Source organism: Melospiza melodia, chromosome 28 (assembly GCF_035770615.1).
Source record: "Melospiza melodia melodia isolate bMelMel2 chromosome 28, bMelMel2.pri, whole genome shotgun sequence".
NCBI classification, from domain to species: Eukaryota; Metazoa; Chordata; class Aves; order Passeriformes; family Passerellidae; genus Melospiza; species Melospiza melodia.
In genome coordinates, this window is record NC_086221.1 from 7,829,775 (window position 1) to 7,855,370 (window position 25,596).

A 25,596-nucleotide genomic window follows, 5' to 3' on the forward strand; every position below is an offset into this window, starting at 1 on the left:
TCAGTCTGCGCGGGGCTAATGCGGGTCTCCCACCACAGGTGAGCTCTCCTGGAGCCCGATGAAGCCGCTCGGAGGGAGCTCGGCGGGACAGGAGGAGGAGGAGGAGGGACCGGGACCGGCCCCGGGGCGCCGGCGGCGGCAGCGGCACCGGGCGAGCGGCCGGCCCAGCCCCTCGCCGCGCAGGTACGTGCGCTAAAAACTGCCCCGGAGACGGTGGCGAGGATGGCACAGCGATGGCAGTGCCAGGCAAGGGGCACCGAGCATCGTTGTGGCACGGCGGCTCCTTCTCCTGCTCTCAGGCTCGCCAGGAGGAGAGGGAGAAGCTCTGCTGCAGCCTTTTCCAGAGCCGGGGGAGAAGTCTGGGGGCTCGAACCCTCTCCCAGTTGGGGCTCAAGCCCTCTCCCAGTTGGTGCTGGGCTCCAGAGGGCTCTTTGCTCAGCAACCCCTGTGCCCTGCCCTCCCTGACGGCCTCAGCATCACTGAGCACGGATGCTGCAGGGCTGCCAGACCTCCTGGCACCCAGGACAGGGTTTTGGGGTGATAAACCTGTCGCAGTGCGCTTTTAGGGGTGCCTGCCATGCCCATGGGGGGCTGTCAGGTGGTGCCTGCCCTGGCCCTGGCTGTGTTTGTTGCGGTGCTGGAAGGGGCCGGCTCGCAGCGAGGTCCCCTTGGCAGCTGGAGCAAAAAAAAAAAAAAAAAAAAAAAAAAAAAAAAATAGGCAAAAAGCCGTGCTGAGTACGGCACTGGCTGCTGAGTACGGCACTGGCTGTCGGTGACTCATTGTGGGCAGTGGAGGATGCTCGGGAAGGAGCCAGGTCCGGAGCAGCCCCAGGGGGGAGCGCGGGGGGTGGGATGCTGCCGATGCCTCCTGAGTTTCTCCAGGGTTTAGCCGGGATTCCCTCCGCAGGGAGCAGCAGGCAGAGCGCCCCGGGCTCCCCCCGGCTCCGGATGAAGGTAAGGGCAGCCCGGGTGGGGACGGGCTCACAAGGGTGGGGTTTGCACCAGCAGCAGCAGCAGCAGCAGGAGGGTTCCCTGGCCTGGCAGCACCTGCCTGCAGCCCGCTGGGACCCCGAGCCCATCCCCATCCCCTGGGTTTGCCTCACCAGCTGTACCCCACCCTCTGCCCTGCATCCATTGCCCTCCTCCCCCTGCCCTGGCCCAGCTTGGCTCCAGCTCCCTGAATCCCACAGGGACATTTTGGGGGGTATCTGGCAGTGCCCTGGGAGCCTGCAGGCTGCAGAAGTGCCAGTGGCAGTTTTGGGGGTCTCTCCTGAGGCGGTGTCAGGCTGGGGAGGGGTCCCTGCTGCCCGGCTCCCTTTCTGTCCCCAGGCAGGATGAGCAGTGCCCAGGGACAGCCAGGTGGGGATTTGGATTTGGATTTGGATTTGGCCAGGAGCGAGCAGAGCGTGGAGCAAACCAGCCAGGTGAGATGGAGGAGAGGGGACAGCTGGGGACAGACCCTGCCTGGTTCCTCGGGCTCTGTGCAGAGAGCTTTGCCCCAGCATCCCCTTTGTGCCCCTCAGGAGCCGGGCAGGGCCGGGCAGGAGCAGCCTGTGCACCCTGGGGACAGTGACAGCGCTAAAGGAGGCCAGGGTGAGTCCCCATCCCACATCCCAGCTGGGCCCCCTTTGTGGGAGGTTTGGAGCAGCTGGGGATGAGCATGGGAACGTGTTCTGATGGAATTCATCTCCCCTGGTGGGGGCACGGGCGAGGGGAGATGGCCTGGGGGGAGCCAAAGCCCCCCTGATGCTGGGGGAAGGACTGGGAGGGTTCCAAAGCATGGGCAGCACCCCCTGGTACGACAGGAGGGCAGAGGGAGGAGGGAAGGCCCAGGGAAAGCCCTCATGTGTGGTCTCCTGTGGCCCCACTGCCTTCCTGCAGATGCAGGAGCCCCGGAGGAGCCGCTGCTGAGCCTCCCCAGTGAGCTCTCCGTGCTGGACAGGCTCGGCTTGCACAGGTAAGAGCAGTGAGCACCCGCATCCCTCGGGGCAGGGGGCTCCCAGGGCACAGCAGGGCTCAGAGATTGGACTTCCCTCCTTTTCCATTGCTCAAGAGCTGCTGCCCACACAATGGGCACTTGCCTTCCCACTTCTGGTTGAGGCTGGCACCCCTGGGAGCAGGGCAAGGGCATTCTCAGCCTGCAGCCCCCATCCTTGACAGCAATTCTCTCTCTGCAGGGTGGCTCTGACCGAGCAGGATCTGGAGGTGAGGGCTGCTGGGGGCTCTGGGTGGGGAAAGGGGACACCAGGACGGGGACCCCGTGCTGGCTCACTGTGCCATGGCTGTGCCCTGCTCCCTCAGGCACCGCAGGGCCCTGGCAGCCACCTCCCAAACCCTTTCCCAGAGATGCTTTTGGCACTTGGAGGCAGCTGCATTTCCATGAGGGTGTGCTCTGCGTGCCCAGCAATCCCACAGAGTGCTCTGCAGCTGCTGAAGGGCACCCTTGGCCGGGGAGCCTGGCTAATAAAAATCATTTCCCTGCGAGTGCCAGGGCTGAGTCAGGCTCAGCCGCCAGCCAGGACCCAGCCAGGGAGGGCAGGGCTGGCGTCTGCCCAGCCCAGGAGGGCTCAGGATCGTTATCAGCTGCCTGGGGGGCATTATCAGCTGCATCTCCCTGGGGACTGTCCCCACTTGCAGCAGCCTAAGGGTGCTGGGGCAAGCCGAGTGCTGATTATCTTCAGCACTGCCCTGATGGTGGCACCTGGGAGGTCAGTCTGGCCTTGGGGACAGCAGCACGTGGCCCTGGTGCCTTTTCTGCCCCCGTGTCCCACCTGTCACCCTGCAGGCAGCCTTTGCCCACCTGGCCCTGGCTTTCCGCTGCGACGTGTTCACCCTGCAGCAGCGGGTGCAGGTGGAGAGGCGGGCGCGGGACGCAGCGGAGGAAAACATCCAGGAGGAGCTGGGGCAGTGCCGGGCTGCCCTGGAGGTAGGTGGGCACCAGGGCAGGGGGCTGGCACACCACACAGCCCCAGAGGGGCAGCTCCAGCAGCTCCATCCTTTCCCCCACAGAGGCTGGGCCGATCCTGTGCCAGTGCAGGCTGCAAGGAGACGCTGGAGCAGCTGCAGCACAACCTGGCCGTGCTGGCAGCAGCTGTGGAGAGGGCAACCAGTGCTGCAGAGAAGCTGGGGGCTGTGCACCAGGTGTGTCACAGCCCGGCGTGGGGGGGATGGAGGTGCTGCAGATGGGCTTGGGGATGATGAAGCCTCATCCCTGGCCTTGCTGGGGTTTGTTCCTCCTCCTCACGGTGCTGGTCTGGACCTCGTGTTTGCGCTTAGCAGGGTGCAAGGGATCCATCCACCCACCCCTGGGAGTGGGAAGGGGATGCACCTTGGCCAAGGCTTTGCACGGGCACGTGGGGCTTCAAGCAGCTCTCTGTCCCCCTAGATCTCTCCTGAATTTCTTGTCCTGGACAAAAAAATTCTCCTTCTGTCCTAAATCTGCGTGTCCACGGGCACCGGGACAGTCCCTTCACCCTGGGCTGGGAGAGGGACTTTGTGAACTTTCTGCATCTTTCTCTGACTCTTTAAACACTGTAAAACAGCTTAAACGGGTTCTCCTCCCTTCTATTTGGAAATGTTTTCTATCTGTCTCTCCCTGGCACTCCCTGTGTACCGGAGCCTTAGGCAGAGCCCTGTTGGTTGGGGCATACAGCTGTCATGGCATCAAAGCCCATCTGTCCAGCAAATGGAAGGTCCTAGCTTATTGAAAGCACTTGAGTTGCATTTAGGGGGCTTTAGCAGAAACTAAGAGGGTTTTCAACTCTTGTCTAAGGCTTTGAAGGCCTTCGGTTCAGGTAATCCTAAGTTTCTTCGATAATGGTGAGGATTACAGGGGAGATAGGAAGGACTCCCAGGGACTGGCAGGGCTGGCTCCTCAGGAGGTTCAGGAGCCCTGACCCCGTCCTGGCTGGCTGCAGGAGGCCAGGATGAGCCGGGCAGCAGAGGTGATGGTGCAGCACGTGGAGAACCTGAAGCGGCACCAGCAGCGGGAGCACGCGGAGCTGGAGGAGATGAAGCGCCTGATCCAGCAGAACTCCCGCAACCGGCAGCTGGCAGAGAGCCAGGGTGAGGTGGGCTCTGCCCCCGGGGCCGGGCACGGCTGGCACACTGCAAACCTGCAGCACTGGGCCCCCAGCCCCTCTCTGGGGGCAGCGTGACCCTGCACTGCAGAGCCAGGGGTGCTGTGAGCTGAGGAGTGCTGGGGGGAGCAGCTGATGGGGCAGGGAAGGGAACAGCTGGGGACACTTGTGAGGGGACACTGGGACAGCAGATCAGCGTGGCAGCAGGTGCTGGTGGCCAGAGAGCCATAACCCAGCTGGGAATGCAGGGCAGGGGGGCCCCGTGCACAAAAAGGACTCTGTTCCTGAGCACCAAACCCCACAGGTGCCACTGTGCTCCCCTTCCCTGAGCACCACCTGTGCCAAGCACAGAGCACACGGCCAGGACAGCTTTGTGTCTGTCTGTCTGTGCATCAGCCCCATCTCTGTGCTGGGGGATGATGTAAGGCAGCTTCTCTCTGCTCTCAGATGATGTGGAGCCACGGCTGAGACCTCACCCCCTGAAGAGGACTTTCCAGCAGGTAACTGGTCCCAGTTCAGGAGTCACTGCCTTCCCATGCCCTGCTGCCCTCCCTCAGCTGGCTGTCCCCACACACCCCCTTGTCCCCAAACAATGCCACTGCAGCCAGCTGCTTGCTGCAGGGAAGATCCGCTGGGATGAAGCAGAATGCAGCTTCAGAGAGCTGTTGGCAGACAGACAGGACGCCCAGCAAGCTGAGGGCTGCCTGTGCAAGAGATCTTGGGCAGATCCTTCTTCCATTGCAGGGTCACAGGCTTTTGGCTGTTCTTTAGCCCCACCTTGAATCCCACACTGATCCAGAGGCAGGGGAGGGGGTCAGACAGCCCCAGCAGCACTAATGACAGGCACAAACCTCTTGGCTTTGACCTTCCCTGGCTTTCCAGCTTCCCCTTAGCTCCAGGGGGAGCTGGCAGTGTCCCACGGTGTGCCTTAGCCGTGCTGGGGAGGTGATGGGGAAGGAGGAGGTGAGAATCAGCCACACAGAGCTCATCCCAGCCCTCTGTTTCAGGGGTCTGCCCGCCGCAGGGTCAGCATCGCCGTCATCCCCAAGCAGCTCCTGGTAAGGATGTGTGGGGTGGGGACAGCCAGAGGGGCTGTGTCCCCAGCCTGGGTGCCACTGGGGCTCTGTGTCCCCAGCCTGGGTGCCACTGGGGCTGTGTGTCCCCTCTGACAGCAGCTGTGTCCCCAGCCTGGGTGCCACTGGGGCTCTGTGTCCCCAGCCTGGGTGCCACTGGGGTTGGGTCCCCACCGATGCTCCCACCTTGTGTGCCCAGCCAGGTGCCAGCCCTGAGAGCCGAGTAGCCCCAGCAGGTGACCTGGAGCCAGAGGGTGCCCAGCGCTGGCCCAGCACCCCCAGGTAACTGCTCTGGGTGGCACAGCTGACCCAGCTGTCCCCATGTGGCACAGCACCGACCCATCCTCTCCCTCCAGGAGTGAGCTGGAGCCACAGGGCCAGCGCAGCGCCGTGACTGGGAAGCTGGTGGCAGAGGGCAGAGGATCCGGCACAGGGAACGAGGAGCCAGAGCAGCTTGGGCTGACGTGAGCAGCACCCTGGGTGTGCCCAGCATCCCCCCCGTGGCTGCTGGCCTCTCTGTGCTCCCCAGGTGGCCAGCACTTGGGCAGGGCATGGGGGGTTTAGGGGTCAAAAGCTGGGATGTTGTTAGGCTGCCTCAGCTCAACCCCACCAGGGCTCAGTTTTGGCAATGCCCTCCTCAGGCTTGTTCACTTGGGCTTGTGAAAGGTTTGCCAGGGAGTTTTGGGGCTGAGTTAAACATCCTCCTTGTGCCCAGCTGGGATGGAGGTGGGGTTTGCTCTCTCCCACGGATGACAAGTGTCCCTGGTCCCCTTCTCCCCAGGTCCAAGGGCTCTGCAGAGGAGCTGTGGCGTCCATGGCTCTTCCTCCCACAGCACTACTGGGTTTTCTTCTGGCTGCTTCTGCTGAGCATCGCCTTCCTCCTCCTCGTCCGTGGGCTGGAGCTGCAGAGGCTGCAGCCTGCAGCATCACCCAAGGCCTAGCTGGACCAGGGAGGGGGAGCTGAGAGCATCTCTGCTCCTTCCCCACGGCCCAAAACACCAAACCCCTAGAATAATAAAACGGGAGGAAAAACGGGGGAATTGTAATGGCGGAGCAGGGGCTAGGATCTGAGGCAGGAGCTGTGGTAGGATCTAAGGTAGGGTTGGCACCTCCGTGTAACCATGAAGGTCTCAGGGAGCTGCAGCAGCTCTCACTGATGCTGTAATTGCCTGTCCTTGGCACATCCATGTATCCGTGAAGGGCTCAGGGAGCTGCAGCAGCTCTCACTCATGCTGTGAGTTACCTGTTCATGGCACATCCATGTAACCATGAAGGGCTCAGGGAGCTGCAGCAGCTCTCACTGATGCTGTAATTGCCTGTCCTTGGCACATCCATGTAACCATGAAGGGCTCTGGGAGCTGCAGCAGCTCTCACTCATGCTGAGTTACCTGTTCATGGCACATCCGTGTAACCATGAAGGGCTCAGGGAGCTGCAGCAGCTCTCACTGATGCCATGAGTTGCCTGCTCTCAGCACCTCCAGGGGTGCAGATGTGCTCCCACACATCCCCTGCGCTGGGGACAGCCCGGTTTGCTTCAGAGCCGTGTCCCTCAGTGCCACCACACGCCCTCAGCCCCTGCTGTAATTCACATTATTGCTCCTTTTCTGCCGGGCTGGAAGGCACAGCTCGGCGATCAGCGGCACCACGAAGGGCTCGCAAACAGAGGGAGCTCTTTCCGACGCACACGCCGCGTTTCCGCGTCCGCCCCAGCCCCGCACGGGTGGGCTCCATTCCCCCGGAGCCAGCGGCTTTGCGGGCACCGGCAGAGCCCGGCCGAGCTCCATGGCGGGGGTTCAGCTCCGGGGTGCCCAGGAAGGGCTCGGAGGGCACGGATGGAGGTGCTCACCCCGCTGGCTGTGGGTGACTCAGGGTGACCGACGTGACCCACGCCCCTGTCCCCGTGTCCCTGAGTCACCGGCACGGCCTCGTGGCGCGGTGTCCCCGTGCGTCACAGCCCCCCTGGCCGCGACACCCGCCCCGGCGCCCCGCGAGTGTCCGGCAGCGCCCCGAGGACAACCGACACCCCAAACAGCGCCGGCCAGCAGCGAGATCGGTCACCCCGGGGGCTGCCCAAGGTACCCTCACCCCTCTGGGGCCATTCCCATGCTGGGAAACGCAACCCCAGAAGTTTCCATGCGAGCTGTGGGGGTCCGGAGCTGGCACTGGGAGGGTCCCCCCAACCCCGCCCCGATCCTCCGGTGTCCCCAGCGCCCTCCGGTGTCCCCAGCGCCCTCCTGGCCGGGGCAGCAGCACAGCAGCACAGTGGGAAGGGAGTGAAGGGGTTTGGCTTCATCACCGGAGTCTTTTTGCTTGCTCGGCGAAAAGTCTGCTTTCTCACCCAGAAATACAACAGAACCCAGCTGGGGTCGCGCCGTGCCGCCCGTGCCGCTGCCCCGAACCTCCCGGTGCCAACCCTGCAGCGGCACAAAGAGGGGCCCGGGGCCGCCCCTCCCGGCACCGCCCGGCCCGGGCCCCCCGGCCGCGGGGGAGGGTCGGTCGGGCGGCCGAGGGGAGGGGAAGGCCGAGGAGGGGAGGGCAAAGGAGAGGGAGGAGGGCCGGGCCGGCCGGCAGCTGCTGCTGGCAGACGGAGAGCTCGTTTCCTGCTCGCTATCGCCCGGCTGCGCCCAGCTCCGGTCCCTCCCCACGCCCGGGCCGTGCCTCAGTTTCCCCCCGTGGAGGTGAGTGGAGGGTGAGGATGGGCACAGCATCCCTGGGCGCGGGGAGGTCGGGGGGCTCTGCTGCTCCCCGTGTGCCCCCGCTCGGTGCCGGCGTCCCCGGTGCCGCTCCCCTCTGCTGCGAGCATCGCTGACAAAACGGGGCTGGCAAACCCGAGCGGCGATTCTGCCGCGCTGGGCAGGGCTCAGCCCCACGAACCCGTGTCCTGCTCGTCCCCGGGACGCTCCGGGGCACGGTAGCGCTTTTTCTCCGGTGCCCCCTCCCCGCAGCCTCTCCCCTGCTCCATCCTCGCTGCTGTTCCCCTCCAGCCGCTGACCTGCGCTGCCCTCGGGACAAAGGGGAAAGAGAGCAGTGCCTGCTCCTCCTCCTCCTCCTCCGGTGATGAGAAGGGTGGGGAAGAGCTTTGCTAAGATCCAGGAGGGATGCTCCGTGCATCATCACGGAGATGTGCTTTGGGGTAGAGGAGAAGTACGAAGAGGAAAATGATGTGTGGGGTGTGAAACCTGGCCGTGGCCAGACTTCCTCTTTTTACCGAAATTCAGCTGCAAGAGGCAGGTCCTTCCGTGGGCTGGTGCTGGGCAGGGGAACGGGCTGAGCAGCACAAACAGGGGGGCACGTTTGCTTCTCCCCAGGTGTTGTCTGTGCCCAGGGAGGTGCCCAGGCTGTGGTGTGTGGATCCCTGGCAAAACTCAGTGCAGGTTCGTCCCCTCTCCTCAGCCCTTCCCCTCACAGCTCCATGCTGGGGCCTTGCAAAGCTGGGGTGTGCTCATGCACCCCCAGCCCTGCCTCACACCAGAGCAGCTGACAGGGATTTTTCCCTCCCTCTGAGGATTAAAGCCCACCCAAATCAGGGCAGGGGTGGTCTCCCTGCCCAGTCCCACACCTGGGATGTTTCTCCTGAGCACAGTAATGTTTGTGAGAGCTCCCAGTGCCTTCACCCCTTCCTGACACCCTCCCAGCTCAGCTGGTGGCTGGAAGCAAGGGCTTTGGCCAAGCTGTGGGGTGGTCACAAGAAACCTCCATCCTGCCCCTGGCCTTTCACTGGAGGGGCTCTCCTGGGGTCCAGCCCAGCTCAGGAGATTTGGATCCCAAACCCAGGACAGCCCTGTCAGTGCTGGGACCTGGATCCCAAACCCAGGACAGCCCTGTCAGTGCTGGGACCTGGATCCCAAACCCAGGACAGCCCATCCATGCTGGGACCTTTATCCCAAACCCAGGACAGCCCATCCATGCTGGGACCTTTATCCCAAACCCAGGACAGCCCTGTCAGTGCTGGGACCTGGATCCCAAACCTGGAACAGCCCATCCACGCTGGGACCTGGATCCCAAACCCAGGACAGACCATCCATGCTGGGACCTGGATCCCAAACCTGGAACAGCCCCATCCACACTGGGAGCCAGTGCAGCAGCAGCAGCAGCATCGAGGCAATCTGCTGAAAATCCCCCCGGCTTCCATCAGCTCTGGAGCTGTGTCCTTTCCCAGTGTATTTCCATGTTTCTGGGAGCCACGTGAGCTCCCAAGCAGCTTCCCCCACCCTGTCCCAAGGGGCTGCTGCTCCTGGCAGGGCCAGAGGGAGACCCTGACCCGCAGGATGGGATGGGGGTCCCTGCTCCAGGGGTGCTCCCCGTGTCCAGACCCGGGTGAAGTCCCCACAGACATTTCTGCAGCCAACCACAGCTGACATGGGATGAGTCAGGGCTGGCTGCAGCCCCCCCTCCTCCCCCTGCTTGCAGGAACAGCGCGAAGGGAAGAAATGCAAGAGGCTTTGATGGCAGGAGCAGAGCACAGGCTGTGCCCTCCTCCCCTGCCGCCGGCCTTTGTGGGCTGCGAGCTGGGGTTTTGTATCCAGCCCGCAGGAACTGAGCTTTCCTAGGAGTTTCTGACCTTGCCTGCAGTTGTGGAGGGGGTTTGAGTGTGCCAGAGCGCTGGCAGGATAATCCTTTCTGCAGGAAACTGTGCAACACAAGGCTTGTTGTTCTGCCTCCCCTGAGCCCGCCTGCCAAGGCGTAGGGGCTGGAGAGCTTTCCCAGGCACCAAGTGCCCCTGGCACCGTGGCCAGGGGGAATCAAGGCCGGGATGGGCTTTTCCCAGAGCCAGGGGCTGCTGGAGATGCTCCCTGGGGTTGACCTTGGCAGGTGCCAGTGCAGGGACTTGAGCGGCTGGAGGACAATCCATCTGCACGGGGCGCTGCTGCAGTGGCACGAGGATGGGTGAGAGCGCTGCAAACTCTCTGGGGAATTTCTCAGCGCTGCCTCAGTTTCCCCAGGCTCATCCTGTCTCACTAGCAGCACCCAGGAGAAGAGCAGAAATCTGTCCCCAGGCCTGTCAGGAATGCACAGGCCATGTCCCCTGTCCCTGCCGCTCTGGTGCGTGCCAGCCCCCGCTGTGCCCCGCCGGGTGCCTTCCTGTCTGCCCGGGAAGGAAGGGGTTAACGCGCCCGGATTTCCTGAGTGCGATGCTGGAAGGGAAGGTGACCTGCAGGAGGGAACGGAGGGAAGGTGACCTGCAGAACTGCTTTGCAAGGCACGCTCTGGGTGTCGGGAAAGCCCTGAGTGAGGCTGAACCAGAAATCCAGCTAGAATTCAGCCTTTCCGGACAACATTTAAGTTGTTAAGTAACTCCTTCCTCCTGCGGGCTGCCTGATTTATTCATTACATCCTTGCCCACTGCAGGGCGGCCCCGGGCGCTGCCACGTGCCCAGGATGGCGCTCAGGGCGAGAGGGCAAAGAGCTGCGGGTCAAAGGTGGAGCTCTGCCTCTTGCCGAGCTTTTCCTGCTCGTCCTCCTTGGCAGCACCGTGTGTGTGCTGGGCCTGGGGAGCCTCCACAGCCCTGGGCTTGCCACAGTGGCTGGAAAGGCAAAATTTTGTTTTTGGTGCTCAGGCTGGCAAGATAGAGGGCAGAGGATGGTGGTCAGGGCAGTGCTGGGAGTGGGAGAGAGATGCAAGAATTGGTACCCTGGGTTTTGGGAGGGAATGTGTTTCATCCCTCCTCCCACAGCTTCTGGTGCTGCTCGTAGGGTGATTTGATTTTTATTTTATTTCCTCACCGGTGCTTCCTCCGTGCCAATCTGCTCCCACCCTCTCCAGGAGTGATGGAAGGGGAGGTGGGGGAAAAGGTCACCCCAGGGCTGCTCCTGCTGCTTTCTGCAGCAGCTGTGGGGCTGATTCCTGGAGCCAGGAGCTCCCTCCCATCCCCCCGGAGTGAAGGCAGAGCTGTGGAGGAAGGGAGTGGTGTCTTTGCTCCAGAACAGCTCCCTCTGCTCTTGGCTCTTGCAGGTATCCGCTGCATGGAGGAAGCCGCTCACTGCAGCCCCAGCCTGCCCCATCCCCTGCCCTGAGGCCACCGTGGCCATCTGGGAGCAGTGGCAGGGTGACAGTTCCGTCCCTGCTGTCACCAAGTGCCAGTTTTGACAGTGCCATCACCACCCAACAGCACCTGCAGCTGGCAGTCCTGGCACTGAGACGCCAGGTGTGCTATGGGATGTGTTTGGGGGTGGGGATCCACGAGGGTCCCCTCCCTGCTGACCTCTGCTGTCCCTCTGCCAGGCCTCTGGGTGACACGGGATGAGTGTGCCAGCCGAGGAGCCGGGCAACCCTGCCCATGCCATCTTTGAGAGGTTCCTGCGAGCCGGGCAGTGCCAGGAGGTGCTGGGCTCCTTCCTGGAGCTGTGCCAGCAGCTGGGCGTGCAGGGCACGGGGCTGCAGCTCTACCACGGCCTCAAGGCTGCCCTCAACTACTGGAATGCCAAGGCCCTGTGGAGCAAGCTGGATAAGAAAGCTGGGCACAAGGACTACGACCAGGGCACAGCCTGTGCTGGCACCAAGGTAAGCGGGGTGTGGGATGGGGGGTTCGGGTCTCTCTGTGTCCTTGTCTGGGGTGAGAACATCCCCTGGGACACTCTGGCTCTCATCCCAGGAGGATGCAGGATGTGCCAGGCGGGAGGTTGATGGAGTTTAATGGGACAGGATGTTAATTAGCGCTGCCAGCTCCCCGTGGCACGGTGCCACCTCAGTGCCACCCAGCCAGCAGCGTGCTTCCGCCTCCCAGCTGCTCTCACTGGGGACATCCCATGGCAGGGCTGAGGGAGCTGACAAGGCCTTGCTGGGAGATAGGAGCATCCCGAGGAGGGGATGTAACCCTAACCCTGTCCCACAGATGGTGGCTCACTGCTGTCCTCATTGTCCCAGCCCTGTGCAGAAGCTCTCAGCAGACCAAACCCAGCCAGGGCTGCACAGAGCTGCACCTTATCTCAGCCCACGCTTTAATCGCTGCCATTGCCCTGGGTGAAGGCAAGGTCCAGGGGGTGGGGGGCACCCCACTTTGCAGGGAGAATTAGGGGAAAACTGAGGAAGGCCAGATCCTGACCCAGCAGGCTGCCTTTGGGAGCGCTGGGGGGGTCATTCACACCCTGTTTTGGGGCGGCCCACCCCCTTCACTGGCCATGCTGGCGTTCACCCAAACCCTGTTTTGGGGGTTCGCCCACACCCTGTTTTGGCTGCCCATCCCTCACTGCCCGTGCCATGCCGGGGTTCACCCACACCCTGTTATGGGGGTGCCCACCCCTTTCAATGGCGGTGCCAGGTGGGGTTCATCCAAACCCTGTTTTGGGGGTTCACCCACACCCTGTTTTGGGGGTTCACCCACACCCTGCTTTGGGGGTTCACCCACACCCTGTTTTGGGGGTTCACCCAAACCCTGTTTTGGGGGTTCACCCACACCCTGTTTTGGGGGTTCACCCAAACCCTGTTTTGGGGGTTCACCCACACCCTGCTTTGGGGGTTCGCCCACACCCTGTTTTGTGCTGCCCACCCCTCACTGCCCGTGCCGTGCCCTGCAGTGCCTGGTGGTGGGCGCTGGCCCCTGCGGGCTGCGGGCAGCCATCGAGCTGGCTCTGCTGGGAGCCCGCGTGGTGCTGCTGGAGAAGCGCGACTCCTTCTCCCGCAACAACGTCCTGCACCTCTGGCCCTTCACCATCCACGACCTGCGCGCGCTCGGCGCCAAGAAGTTCTACGGGCGCTTCTGCACGGGCACGCTGGACCACATCAGTGAGTCTGGGGGGCACCAGGCTGGATGTGGGGGCTCCCAGCGGTCAGGGGTGCAGCCCTGAGGGTCTCCCTCCCCTCCCAGGTATCCGGCAGCTGCAGCTGATCCTGCTCAAGGTGGCTTTGCTGCTGGGGGTGGAGGTGCACATCAATGTGCGGTTTGAGGACCTCGTTCCCCCCAAGGGAAAGGCAGGTATGTGACTCTGCAGGGTGGGTGGCCGCTCTGAGGCCCCCAATCGCCCTGCTGTGCCTTTGTGGGGTGAATGGGATGCAGCCCTTTGTCTGTGGACCCTGATGACCACCTCTCTCGCTGCAGGTGGCTGGCAGGCCGTGCTGCAGCCCAGCTCCTCTCCCCTCAGCCACTACGAGTTCGACGTCCTCATCTCAGCTGGCGGCGGCAAATTTGTCCCTGAAGGTGACCACGGGTGTCCCTGCACCCCCAGGAGCAATGTGGGGCCTGGGTGGGGGCTCACACCTCTCTGCCTGCAGGGTTCAAGAGGAAGGAAACGCGTGGGAAGTTGGCCATTGGCATCACCACCAACTTCATCAACCGCCACAGCCGGGCCGAGGTGGAGGTGGCTGAGATCAGCGGCGTGGCCCGAATCTACAACCAGAAGTTCTTCCAGAACCTCTACAACAAAACGGGTCAGTGGTCCCATGGTCCCAACCTCCATATGTGGGATGTTGGGGGCTCCTTCACCCTCCTGAGGGAGCTGGAGGTTCAGCCCCACGATGTCCCCAGTAATGGGGTGCGTGTCCCACATGGAACCCCACTGCAGGGGACATTTTGGGTCTGATCCCAGTGCTGGGACACCCCGTGGCCCTGGCTCAGCCCCTTCCCTGTCACCAGGCATTGACCTGGAGAACATCGTGTACTACAAGGATGACACTCACTATTTCGTCATGACGGCCAAGAAGCAGAGCCTGCTCACAAAGGGGGTCATCCTTCAGGTGAGGAGGGCAGGATCTGGCCCTGGGCTCCCACAGCACTGGGCAGCTTGAAGGTGGCATGCAAATTGTGGATGCTGGTTTTACTGCACAGCCCTGGGGTGGTAGGGGCTGCAGCAGCTGTTGCCTGTGCCACAGGAAAAATCCTCCCAGGGTACTGAGAGCGCGGTGGCACAGCTGCAGCCTGGAGCTGGGTGCTGCCAGGCTGAGGGACCAACATCACCTCCCTCATCCCACTCAGCTTCTCTCCATCCCCGCAGGACAAAGCGGACATCGAGAGCCTCCTGGCCCCAGACAACGTGAACAGGGATGCCCTCCTTAGCTATGCCAAAGAAGCCGCCAACTTCTCCACCAACTACTGCCTGCCCGAACTGGAGTTTGCCCTCAACCACCGGGACCTGCCGGACGTTGACATGTTCGACTTCACGTGCATGACGCGCTCGGAGAACGCGGCGCTGGTGCGGGAGCACAACGGGAGCCGAGTGCTCCTGGGGCTGGTGGGCGACTGCCTGGTGGAGGTGAGAGCTTCCCCTGCAGCCCCCCTCACGCCCCCATTTCCCTCTCCTTGCATTTCTCTCTCCTTGCATTTGCAATATATTTCCCATCCCTAAGTGCTTCCCATCCCAGTTGCCCAGTGCACTCCATCCTTGGGCAGGCTCCTGGTAGTGCCACGTTTTGGGGAGGTTATCCCCTTCTCCATCCCCAGAGGAAATTTGGGGTTGGTTCAGGCTGGAGGAGCAGCCCAGCCCGTCCCCGGTGGAGCTGTGCTGGCTGGGGAGCAGATGGTGACGGCCACCCCTCCTGTCCGTGCGCGTCCTGCCGCCGCTCCCTCTTTCATCCCTGGCCAAGCCTGGCAGCTCCCAGCTCCTCCCAGCTGCCCGGACCAGCCATGCAACTCCAGTTCCATGGAGTTATTCCATGTTCCAGCTCTGCTTTTCCCTTCGCAGCCCTTCTGGCCACTGGGCACCGGCGTGGCCAGGGGTTTCCTCGCTGCCTTTGACGCAGCGTGGATGGTGCGGCGCTGGGCGGCAGGGACACCCCCGCTGGAGGTGCTGGCTGAGAGGTGAGTGTGGTGTCCCCATCCCTCTGGGCTGGCTCTGGAGCACGGGAGGGTGGCAGCAGTGACTCCAGCCCTGTCCCCTGCGCCCAGGGAGAGCATCTACCAGCGCCTCTCGCAAACATCCCCGGACAACACCCACAAGAACGTCACTCAGTACAGCATCGACCCGGCCACGCGCTACCCCAACATCAACCTGCAGGCCATCAAAGCCAGCCAGGTACCTGGCCAGGTCCTGCCATGGGACAGCCAGCCAGCCCAGCCTCCCTGGCTGTCAGGGTGGCACTAATTTACCCAGTGCCCTGTCCCCAAAGGGTGTGAGACTGAAGCTATTAGCCCACAGGACACTGAATGCATTATGGAAGGTGGAGGGTTCTGGAGGGTTTTGGGGGGATGTCCAGGTGTCCCACCTCCCTGCGTGGTGTCATTGGCTCTGTACAGGTTGTGACCCACCACATGTCCCCATTGGCAGGTCAGGGACCTCTACCTGGTGGGCATGGTGGAGGTGGACCACCATGGGAAGAGGAAGAGCGACGCCCGGCTCAGCACCGGTAGGAGCAGCCACTCCTGCCCCGTCCCTCCCAGCTGCCCATGCCCACGTGGCCACTGCCCTGATTTTCCTCCCCATCCTTGTTTCTTGCTCCCTGGCCTGTGTCCAGCAGGCTGTCCTGGTGACACCAATGGTTTCTATCCCCTCTGCTTGTGGCCCACGTGGGGACCCTGCTGCCTTCTGGGGAGGAGGCTGTGCCCCTCCAGGCTGCACAGATGATGAAATATTGACAGATGCTTTCCCAACATAGTTACTGAGACCTGTGGGGAGGCTTGTGGGGGACAGGGGATGTCTCAGGTTGCTCCCATGGGATCCCTTTCCCCTTAAAGCACGGAGTCTGAGGCAGGAGGTGGACTGGGGGGGTGTCCCCTGTCTCTGCCTCCCCAGTGGCCCCTGGAGCTGTGTGTGAAGAGCTGCTGAGCTGGTGCCAGGCCAGCACGGCTGGATACCCCGGCGTGGCCGTGACCAACTTCAGCACCTCCTGGACCAGTGGCTTGGCCCTCTGTGCCCTCATCCACCGCTTCCGCCCCGACCTGGTGTGAGTGCCCGGAGCCCCCAGAACCCTCCACCCTGCAGAGCCCACCCTGATGCAGCCATGTCTCCCCACAGGGACTTTGACTCCGTGGACCCCCAGGATGCCATTCAGACCCACCAGATGTTGCTGGACGTAGCAGAGCAGGAGCTGGGCATCCAGCCTGTCCTCTCCAGTGCTGAGATGGCCACCCTGACAGAGCCTGACTGCCTGGACCTCATCACCTACCTCAGCCACTTCTACCAAATTTTTGGGACCTCTCCAGGTGTGAAATTTTGGGGGGATTTGTCCCATCCTGAGCTGCACTGGGGCTGGCTGGGTCCCATAAAAATGGCCATGTCCTGTGCAGAGGCGGAGGTCAGCAAGAAGCCACTGTCTCCCCCTGGCACACGAGGGGCCATCCTCTTCCTCAGCAAGCTGCAGAAGAGCCGGAACCTGGCACACAAACGTAGCCAGGTGAGGGACCCCCACCCAGACCCTCCTGGCACACCAAACCCACCACATCCCCAGCCCAACCACCCCTGTGGGTTTGCAGGACGGTGCCCAGAAGGACGGCGAGGCCAAGAGGAGCCGCAGGGACGCTGAGGTGGGGCTGCCCCGGGGGGGCTCTGCTGGGTGCAGCTGGCCTGGGGGGGACAGTGGGGGGCTGACCCTGCCCTTGGGTCACTTGTAGCTGGACACGGGGCTGGATGGAGACACTCCGGACAGTGCCCACGAGCTGCCACGCGCCACCGGCACGGAGCCAGGGCAGGTTGGTCCTTGTGTCCCCTTGGGATGGAGGCTCCAGCTCAGGGCAGGGGGGCACCGGGAGGGCACCGGCGGCTGGCAGGGCCGAGCCAAGGGCTGGCACCGAGCCGCACAAGCGAACGCCCACAGGTTCCCAGCTCCTCCCTGCCTCTTCCCTGACCCAACTGGTTTTCCAGAGTCGAGGCTTGCCGCTCCCTCAGCCACCCCAGCAGCCGGCGCTGAGAGAGGGGCACGGCCCTGCCCCGTGCCCCCATGGCTGCTGGCACGGCCACGGGGCACGGTGGGTGCCAGGCCCCCGGTGCCAGCCCCGCCTGTGCTGTGCCCCCGCAGCCGCCGAGGGACAGGGCAGGGGAGAACAGCGACGCCTGCTACTTCTGCGGGCGCCGTGTGTACATCGTGGAGCGAGCCAGCGCCGAGGGACGCTTCTTCCACCGCGGCTGCTTCCAGTGCCGGCGCTGCGGGGCCACGCTGCGCCTGGGCGACTATGCCTTCGACGAGGAGGATGGTGAGGCAGCTCCTGGGCACGGGGGATGCTTGGGGAGCGGCTTCTCCACCTCGCAGATTGTCATGAGTTCGCCCCCATCCCCTCCTCCCAGGTAATTTCTACTGCTCGCTGCACTACCCCCATCCAGCCAGCGTGGACCTGCCCCGGGATGAGGCTTCGGCGCTGCCCGATGGGGTAAATCACCCTGAATGCCTGGAGGTGCTGGGGGAGAGGCAGAATGTTGAGGGGGGTGGCTGGGTGTGGCCCTGTGCTGCATCGCCCCTTGCTCTGGCTCTGCTGCAGGATGCTGATGCTGCTGCCCACGCGCCCTCAGATGCTGGAATGTCGTGTGTGTCCCCCATGGAGTGGGCACCCAGCCCGCTGCAGCCCATTCCATCAGCCCCACGGGCAGGGGAAGAGCCTGGGGACGCTGAGGACACTGCAGGTGCTGGTGACACGCAGGAGGAGCAGGAGCTGCTGGCACAGCCCGGGGAGGGTGCGAGGGAACAGGAGGTTCCCAGAGCGGAGCCCCAAGGGGCAGCAGAGGAGGGTGAGGAGACTGGGGGCAGGAGGAAGATCATCCTCACACCGCTGGAGAAGCTCAGTCTGTCCACGCTGAACCTCACCAGTGAAGCTGAGCCCGAGCCTCCGCTGAAGCCAGCCCGTCTGAGGCTCCCAGCAGCACCCCAGGCCCTCCCTGCCCTGCGGCAGGGACAAGGCGCCTGGAAGGAGGAGGAGGAGGAGAAAATTGACATGGAGAAAGGTAGGTGGTACAAACTGGAGTCTCCAGGTGAGCAGAGCTCTCAGTCCCTGCAGGACCCTGCTGTATCCCACGTCTTGCTCGTGAGGAACCAGCCTGAAGCAGCTTTTTCTTGGGCAGGTTTGGAGGACAGTGACAGCGAGGAGGGGGAGGAAGAGGAGGAGGAGAAAGAGGAGGAGGAGAAAGGCCTTGGCATTGTGAAAGAGTTGGTGAGGATTTTCCCTTGCTCCTCTCCCAGAAGTCTGGCTCAGCTGTGGCTGCCCAGGCAGGAGGTGCCTGGCGCAGGGACTGAGCCCCCTGCCCGTGCCACCGTCCTTTCACAGTACCCAGACCCCCGGGAAGAGGAGAAATTCCCCACCTGGAAGCGCACCTTGGCCCGGCGGACCAGGGAGTCCCAGATGAAGAGGTTCTGCAGAGCCCAGGTAACCCCAGGGGGGACAGCCACGTCCCCAGCGTGGCACTGCACGCCGTCCCCTCTGTCCTGCTGCTGCTGGCAGGTGCTGGCCTGCAGGGGAGTGCTGCCCTTCCCTCACAGGCCATCCAGAGGCGTCTGGAGGAGATCGAGGTGACGTTCCGGGAGCTGGAGCAGCAGGGCACCAAGCTGGAGAAGCTGCTCCGGGATGAGAATGGTAAAGCCAGGGTGGGCAGAGCACTGTGACCCTGCAGGGGGGGGTCTGCACCCTGCTGACCGTGCCCCTGCCCTGCAGACAGCCTGGCTGACCAGCACACACAGTGGACAAACCAGCTGCTGTACCTGGTGCAGAAGAAGAACAACCTGATGAGCGAGGAGTCGGACCTCATGATCGCGTGAGGCTTGGGGGATGCTCCCTGGCGGGCGTGGGGGCTCAGCTCACCCCAATCCCCTGCAAATTCAGTGCCCAGCACACCCTCTTCCTCCCCACAGGGTGCAGGAGCTGAAGCTGGAGGAGCAGCAGTGCCAGCTTGACGAGAAGCTCCGGAGCTACATGAACAAGGAGGGTGAGTGCCATCGCTCCCTTTGCACGGTGTAGGGAGCAGGTCAGGCTGGTGGCCTTCCCAGCTCTACTCTGGCCCCCTGCACCCACAGATGCCCTGAAGACGCCTGAGGATGAGAAGGCTGAGCAGGAGATCCTGAAGCAGCTGGTGGAGGTGGTGAACAAGCGGAACATCCTCATCCAGCTGCAGGAGGAGAAGCGGCTCAGCGAGCTCCGCGCTTGACCCGCACGGCCCCGGGGCCACCGGTGCTCCCTGGGGACCAGCAGAGTGTGAGTGAGTGAGTCCTGGGCTGGGCACCACCCTGAGCTACCTCTGGAGGTGGCGATGCCCCAGGTGCCAGCAGCTGCCACAGCAAATCCAGCTCCCTGCTTGCCAAAGCCTGTCACAGAGGGACCAGAGCCGCTGGAGGATGCCCATGTGAGGAGACACCGAGCAGCACTCAGCCCTGGCGTGCTGAGAGGGTGTTCCTGTGCATGGCTGGAGTGCCTTTGCCTTGTGCTGGCTGGAAAACTCCCAGGGGACTGCAAAAGGGGGCTGTGGTGGCTCCCAGCAGCAAGGAGGTGACTGGCCACCCGAGACAGATGCCACATGTGCACCTTCAGGAATGGTCCCTCAAAGCCACCCTGGGACATCCTTCCCAGCTGAGGGCATCCATCCCAGTCTGGACTGTGCATCTCAAGGGACATCTGCCTGTACAAGCTGGGACCAGTGACAGACAGACTGGGCTGCTCTGCACCACTGCTTTTGGATGCCACGTCCACGCTGCCCCCAGCTGCTGCAGGAAACCAAGGTCAGAACTCTACCATGAGCCCCCTGGGGCAGGGAAGGGCTTTTTGTGCTGGAATTCTTATGGGAATTGTGCTCAGGGCCAACACTCTAGCACTGAGGACAAGGACACCAGTGGCTGTGCCCTCCTTGCCCCTTTGGGGTTTCTTCTGCCTGGCAAAGCCACACTGGCCTTTGCACAGACCTCAGATGCCCCTGCAGTCCCTGGCTGTTGCCTTTGTGGCCAAATGGTGCTCATGGCAGCCCAGATGTGTTGGGATGGGGGTCTCAGGTTCCTCTCTTAGCCCTCACCCCGCGCTCAGCCCTCATCCTGCCATTTCCCTCAGCACCTCCTCCAGCCCTCCCTGTGCTTGTACCAGCCCTACAATCCTGCTGCAAACCCCCTCCCTTCAAATAAAGCCCCCCGATCAGGTGCCAAAGGTTAAAATATTGCCTTTATTTTCCATCAGTTAGGACTGGTTGCCAGAACAGCCACCAGTGTAAACTTTGAGGCCACCCCAGGCAAGGGGAGCCTCAGTGCCTCAAGCCTTCCAGCCGGGCCAGTGGGTCCCTCCGTGTACAAAATAGTGTATTTAAAAAGACAGCAATAAAAATCTGCCTCCATTGTGGTTCTCACAGGGGTCAATGCAATAAATCCACCCCAAAAACCTTAATTTCCCCCGGAGGCAGCTGCCAAACCTGCACTACTGCATTGGCTGCAGTGCTGCTGGCCTAAGACCCAAAGTCAGCTAAAAACAAGGATGAAAAGGGGACGTGGTGTGGCCAAGGGGACATTGTGGGACACCCAGAGCCCCAGCTCAGCCCTCACTGGGACGCTCCTGCAGGGCCCTCAGCACCATCCACATCTGGTCCTCGGTGCCGTGCAGCATCTTCACCTCCATGGTGCGGAACAGGTGGAGACCGGTGGCGAGGACGAGGACGCCGAGGGCGAGGAAGGCCAGCAGGCAGAAGGAGAGCTTGGGGAAGGGCTGCTCTGCGCCCAGCCCGGCCAGAGTGGCCAGGGCAGCTGCAGCCTGGAGCAGCAGCAGCAGCAGGGCCAGCACGGCCATCCTGCCCGAGGAGTAGCGCTGCCGCCGCGCCGCCCGCAGCCCCGCGCCCACCTCTGCCCGCGCCTCGGCCACCACATCTGCCAGGGCTGGCTCTGTGGGGACAGGGCCATCAGCAGGGTGGGACCCCATATACCAGCCCTAGACCCTCCCCGTATCCTTCTCCCCATCCCCACTGCTCTGCAGCCCTCCACAAGGGGAAACATCCCCAAAGAGCTCCATCCAACCCCACCAGTCCATCCACCAGCCCCCCAGCACAGAGTGGATGCTGGCAGCACCCCCCGACTCACCAGGTGTGCCAAGGGTGGCACCTGCAGGCTGCCCCTGCCTCTGGATGTGCAGCGTTGCCATCACAGCTTCGTGGTCTGAGAAGGGGATGTCCGTGCCTGGGGCTCGCCCCGTGGTGGTCTTCAGCTCTTCACACTTGACCGTGAAGCTGGAGATGGCCTGGGTGAGGGGACAAGGGGGTCACAGCAGTGCCTCCCCCCCAGCACCCCCAGCTGGTGGGCAGACACCCCTGTTACCTTGTAGAGGATGTAGTCAATGCGGATGCCCAGCGGGAAGGGCAGCAGCTCTGACTTGTCAGTGAAGCAGTTGTCAGGGACAAGGGTGCAGCCGTTCTTGCAGCCCTGAGACAGGAGCCTGGGTGAGCTGGGGGCTCTTGGTGTGCCCTGGGACCCCCCTGAGCCCCTGGGCTCACCTCAAAGCGCATGGCCTCAGCAAAGGCGTCCTGCAGCCCCGTCCAGCCACGCAGCAGCCGGATGCCCACATCTTCAGGGTGCATGTTCAGGTCCCCTCCCAGCAGCACCACATCTGCTGCCTTTGAGGTGTGTCTGTGGGGACAGGAGTGGCTGTCCTTCCCTGCCCTGCCTGGGACCCGGCTGGAGTGACTGGGACCTGCCCAGTGCTCCTCCACCTTATTCCTGACTGGCACTGGTGCAATGGGAGCTCTCTGCAGTGCAAGCCCCAGGGAGAGGAGTGACCACCAGGTGTCCTGGGGCCTGCAGGGGACACCCCACAGCTGCTCACCTGATAAACTGAGCCAGCTCCCAGGCCTGCACCAGGCGGTGGGGCAGGTAGGCGTCCTTGTCCCGGCAGTACTCGGCGTGCAGCTGGACAGAGAGGGAAAGCAAAGGGGCTCTAACTCCTGCCCTGCTCCCTGCAAACCCACCCAGCCCCTCCAAACAGTCCCTGCCAACACCTCTGTCTGTATGTCACCTGCACTGGGGAGAGCCTGGAGCTCACCTCGGTGCAAATCCAGGTTATGGGACCTTGCCCTCTACCCTGAGCAATATTTTATCAAATCAGTGCATAGAACAGGGCAGAGGGTGGAGAGCAGGGTTAAAGCAGAGGAGCAGTAAAACAGGGGTATGGCCACTCATTCCCCTCCTCCCCACTGTTCCCCCCATGCTGGGTTCCTCCCTGGACTGCTCACGTGGGTGACGTAGACGTTGAAGATGATCCCTGAGATCTTCATAACGACGAGACCGACGGACTTGCCGCAGAACCAGTCCCCGTGCTGGAGCTGCCCGAGGGGAGGAAGGGCAGGTCAGGGCTACTGAGGCTCTGTGGGGATGGACACCATGGTGCCACGTGCCCCCCAACCCACCTACCATGTAGGGGTACCCATTCAGTGAGTACTGGTAGAGGAGCGTGTCCAGGATGGGGAACCTGGAGAAGACGCAGAGGCCGCTGCCGATCACCCCGCTGTGGGAGGGAGGAAGCACAGTGAGGAGATGGGGTCCCCAAAACCTCTGCCTCACCCTAACCCTGGGCAGGAGGACTCCCTGGGTGCCTGGATCCCAGTGTGCTCCTGTGAGCACCCCACTGCCCAGGCATGGGGTCTCTCACAGCCACAGAGGTGAACAAAAGGACTCCTCGGGTGCCTGGATCCCAGTGTGCTCCTGTGACAATCCCGCTGCCCAAGCACGGGGTCTGTCACAATGACAGGTGACCTAAAGGACCTCCAGCAGTCCCTGCAAGTGGCAAACCCCGAGGACATGGCCCAGCCCTGGCACTGCCCCCCAGACTGAGCTTGCCCTTCTCACCTGCGGAAGTAATGGGAGAAGGGATAAGAGCCTGCTAGTTTCGCCTTCAGCTCACTGTAGTCCTGCTCGCTCCACACCTGGAGGACAGAGGGACAGGCTGAGAACAGCCACGGCCACCTCCCAGGCTGGGAAGGGGACACAGACCGGCCTCACCTCCTGCAGCAGCACCAGGTCGAAGCCCTCCTGGCGCAGCGTGTCCCCGATGAGCCGCACGCGCTGCTGCCGCCGCTTGCTCAGGTAGCGGATGGCCCTGCCACAGAGGGGTGACACTCAAAGCCTGCTGGGGACAGGGCCAGGGGGCTCTTGGGGACCGTTGTGACCCGAAACGAGGGAGAGAAACAGGGCTGCAGTGCCAGCAGAAGCAGAATGCACACGGGAAAGGTGGAAGGACGTGGGGACAAGATGCAGGGAGGCTGTTTGGGGACAGCTTCTCCTGCCTGCAGAATTGAGGAGCTCATCCTTGCTTGGGGTGCAAATGTGGGGTTTTTCTGGGGCTAACAAGCACGGAAGGGACAGGAGGCAATACCCAGCCAAGCACCTCATGACCCTCTGGGGCTGGGAGTGTGGTGTGACCCCAAAATGAAGGGGAGATGAAGGTGACCCCAAGGTGGGATCCTTCCCCAGTGTGGTGCCCTCATCTCCCCCCACACAGCCTGGGGAAGTCCGGACTCACCAGCAGTTGAGGTTGAAGATCCGGAGGCGCAGGGTGGGCTCTCCCTCCATGGCTTGTTGGGGGTCAGCAGGGGTCAGCAGGCAGTGCCAGGCACAGGGGGCACCTGCGGGGAGCGGGCAGGAGTGGCAGCCCCCAGGAGCCAACGCAGGCTGCAGGACAGAGCCAAGGAGCCAGGCTGGGAAGGCAGAAGGGCTGAGCCAGGGCAAAGGCCAGGAAGGAAGGAAAAGTGCTCGGGGTACTCCAGGCCATTCACCTCCTTTCCTGCACACAAGGACCACCCCGAACCCTAAAGTGACCCCGTACAGGGACCCATGTACCCAAACCGCCCGTGTCACCCTACACCCAGCGGCTGGGTGGGCCAGGGGTGGGCTATAGGGTTCAACCCCTCTGCCTGTCAGCGAGCTGTGCTCCAGGATGGTTTCATCGTGGTTTCAAAGTGGGGCTGCGAGGCACGGCCATGGGACACCGCCACACAGCCCCCCATCGGGAAGCCCACGGATCCTTTCCGGGACCCCCAACCCCGGCGGAGCCAGCGGCTCCGGAGCAGCCCCAGCTCTCCGCCAGCTCCGCTCCCCCTCTGCCTGACCCCGCGCGATTGTCCCAGTTTCCGGTTTCGGAGCTAAAAAGAGCAGCTCCGGAGCTGCGGGATGCCGGTGCGGGCAGCCAGGCTCTGCCTGCCCCGGCGGGACCATCCCGTTCCTGAGCCGCGCTAATTAACGCCGGCGGCTTCCACCGAGCCTGAGCCCCCGGGGGCGGCCCCAGATCCCCGAGGGACGGGAGCGGGACAGCGGCAACAGGTGGAGCGGGGAAACGGGAGCGGGGAAACGGGAGAGAGGGGAAACAGAAGAGCGGGGAAACGGAGAGCGGGGACGGGAGTAGGGGGAGCGGAACAGGAGGAGCGGCGCCGCAGGACGAGCGGGGGCGGCAGCGGGGTAACCGGAGGAGCGGAGCAAAGGGACGATCGGAACTGCGGGAGCAGCGGGGCCGGGAGCGGCGGAGCAACAGGCGGAGACGGACCGGGAGCAGCGGCGTCGGGAGCAGCGGGGCCAGGACAGCGGGACCGGGGGGAGCGGGAGCAACGGAGCCGGAGGGAGCGGGGCCGGGAGCAGCGGGACCGGGAGCAGCGATCGGCGGGGCAGGGGGGAGCGGGACCGGGTGAAGCGGGGTCGGGAGCGGCGGGGCAGGGGAAGCGGGGCCGGGAGCGGGACCGGGTGAAGCGGGGTCGGGAGCGGCGGGGCAGGGGGAAGCGGGGCCGGGAGCGGACCTGCGGCGGGCCGGGAGCGGCGCGGGGCCGCGGGACTACGCGTCCCGGCAGGCAGCGGAGCGGGGCGGAAGGGGCAGGACCGGGACCGGGGCCGGAGCCGGGGGCCGAGGGGGGGCGAGTGGGGCCGGGAAGGGCGGAGGGAGCCCCGGGCGGGTGTGGTGGGTGTAACGGGGTGTGATGGGTGTAACGGGGCGCGCCGGGGGTGCGGGATGGGATAGCGGGGTGCGGGAGGGATGGGACAGCGGGGTGCGGGATGGGATAGCGGGGTGCGGGATGGGATAGCGGGGTGCGGGAGGGATGGGACAGCGGGGTGCGGGATGGGACAGCGGGGTGCGGGATGGGATAGCGGGGTGCGGGATGGATGGGATAGCGGGGTGCGGGATGGATGGGATAGCGGGGTGCGGGATGGGATAGCGGGGTGCGGGAGGGATGGGATAGCGGGGTGCGGGATGGGATAGCGGGGTGCGGGAGGATAGCGGGGTGCGGGATGGGATAGCGGGGTGCGGGATGGGACAGCGGGGTGCGGGATGGGATAGCGGGGTGCGGGAGGATAGCGGGGTGCGGGATGGGATAGCGGGGTGCGGGACGGGACAGCGGGGTGCGGGAGGGATGGGACAGAGGGGTGCGGGATGGGACAGCGGGGTGCGGGAGGGATGGGATAGCGGGGTGCGGGATGGGATAGCGGGGATGCGGGATGGATGGGACAGCGGGGTGCGGGAGGGATGGGATAGCGGGGTGCGGGATGGGATAGCGGGGTGCGGGGTGCGGGATGGGATAGCGGGGTGCGGGAGGGATGGGATAGCGGGGTGCGGGATGGGATAGCGGGGTGCGGGAGGGATGGGATAGCGGGATGA

General features: G+C 63.7%; 3 protein-coding genes across 3 annotated transcripts; 2 read left to right on the forward strand and 1 right to left on the reverse strand.

Moving 5' to 3' along the window:
* The first annotated feature begins 163 nt into the window (after window positions 1–163).
* LOC134430392 (inositol 1,4,5-triphosphate receptor associated 2-like) lies at window positions 164–6,198 on the forward strand. Its single transcript, XM_063178021.1, has 14 exons — window positions 164–183; window positions 908–954; window positions 1,330–1,424; window positions 1,503–1,593; window positions 1,882–1,957; window positions 2,178–2,205; window positions 2,786–2,926; window positions 3,010–3,141; window positions 3,918–4,065; window positions 4,527–4,579; window positions 5,087–5,137; window positions 5,352–5,434; window positions 5,509–5,616; window positions 5,934–6,198. Exons 3-14 carry the CDS (start codon window positions 1,335–1,337, stop codon window positions 6,091–6,093), a joined length of 1,161 nt encoding a protein of 386 aa, XP_063034091.1. The 5' UTR covers window positions 164–183; window positions 908–954; window positions 1,330–1,334; the 3' UTR covers window positions 6,094–6,198.
* Window positions 6,199–7,727: 1,529 nt separating this feature from the next.
* Window positions 7,728–20,319, forward strand: MICAL1 (microtubule associated monooxygenase, calponin and LIM domain containing 1). Its single transcript, XM_063178090.1, has 27 exons — window positions 7,728–7,830; window positions 11,106–11,298; window positions 11,376–11,654; window positions 12,668–12,875; window positions 12,958–13,065; window positions 13,189–13,287; window positions 13,362–13,517; window positions 13,723–13,823; window positions 14,081–14,338; window positions 14,768–14,883; window positions 14,971–15,097; window positions 15,350–15,428; window positions 15,815–15,965; window positions 16,037–16,224; window positions 16,309–16,415; window positions 16,495–16,545; window positions 16,633–16,710; window positions 17,037–17,211; window positions 17,303–17,385; window positions 17,494–17,953; window positions 18,071–18,159; window positions 18,274–18,372; window positions 18,486–18,579; window positions 18,658–18,757; window positions 18,855–18,928; window positions 19,017–19,194; window positions 19,304–20,319. The coding sequence occupies exons 3-26, from the start codon at window positions 11,394–11,396 to the stop codon at window positions 19,145–19,147; spliced, it is 3,393 nt and encodes a 1,130-aa protein (XP_063034160.1). The 5' UTR covers window positions 7,728–7,830; window positions 11,106–11,298; window positions 11,376–11,393; the 3' UTR covers window positions 19,148–19,194; window positions 19,304–20,319.
* Window positions 20,124–24,787, reverse strand: SMPD2 (sphingomyelin phosphodiesterase 2). Its single transcript, XM_063178097.1, has 11 exons — window positions 24,743–24,787; window positions 23,479–23,581; window positions 22,959–23,055; window positions 22,806–22,882; window positions 22,371–22,464; window positions 22,193–22,282; window positions 21,787–21,869; window positions 21,458–21,590; window positions 21,282–21,386; window positions 21,048–21,204; window positions 20,124–20,852 (listed from the first exon to the last, which is right to left on the reverse strand). The coding sequence occupies exons 2-11, from the start codon at window positions 23,526–23,528 to the stop codon at window positions 20,509–20,511; spliced, it is 1,230 nt and encodes a 409-aa protein (XP_063034167.1). The 5' UTR covers window positions 23,529–23,581; window positions 24,743–24,787; the 3' UTR covers window positions 20,124–20,508.
* Window positions 24,788–25,596: the final 809 nt, after the last annotated feature.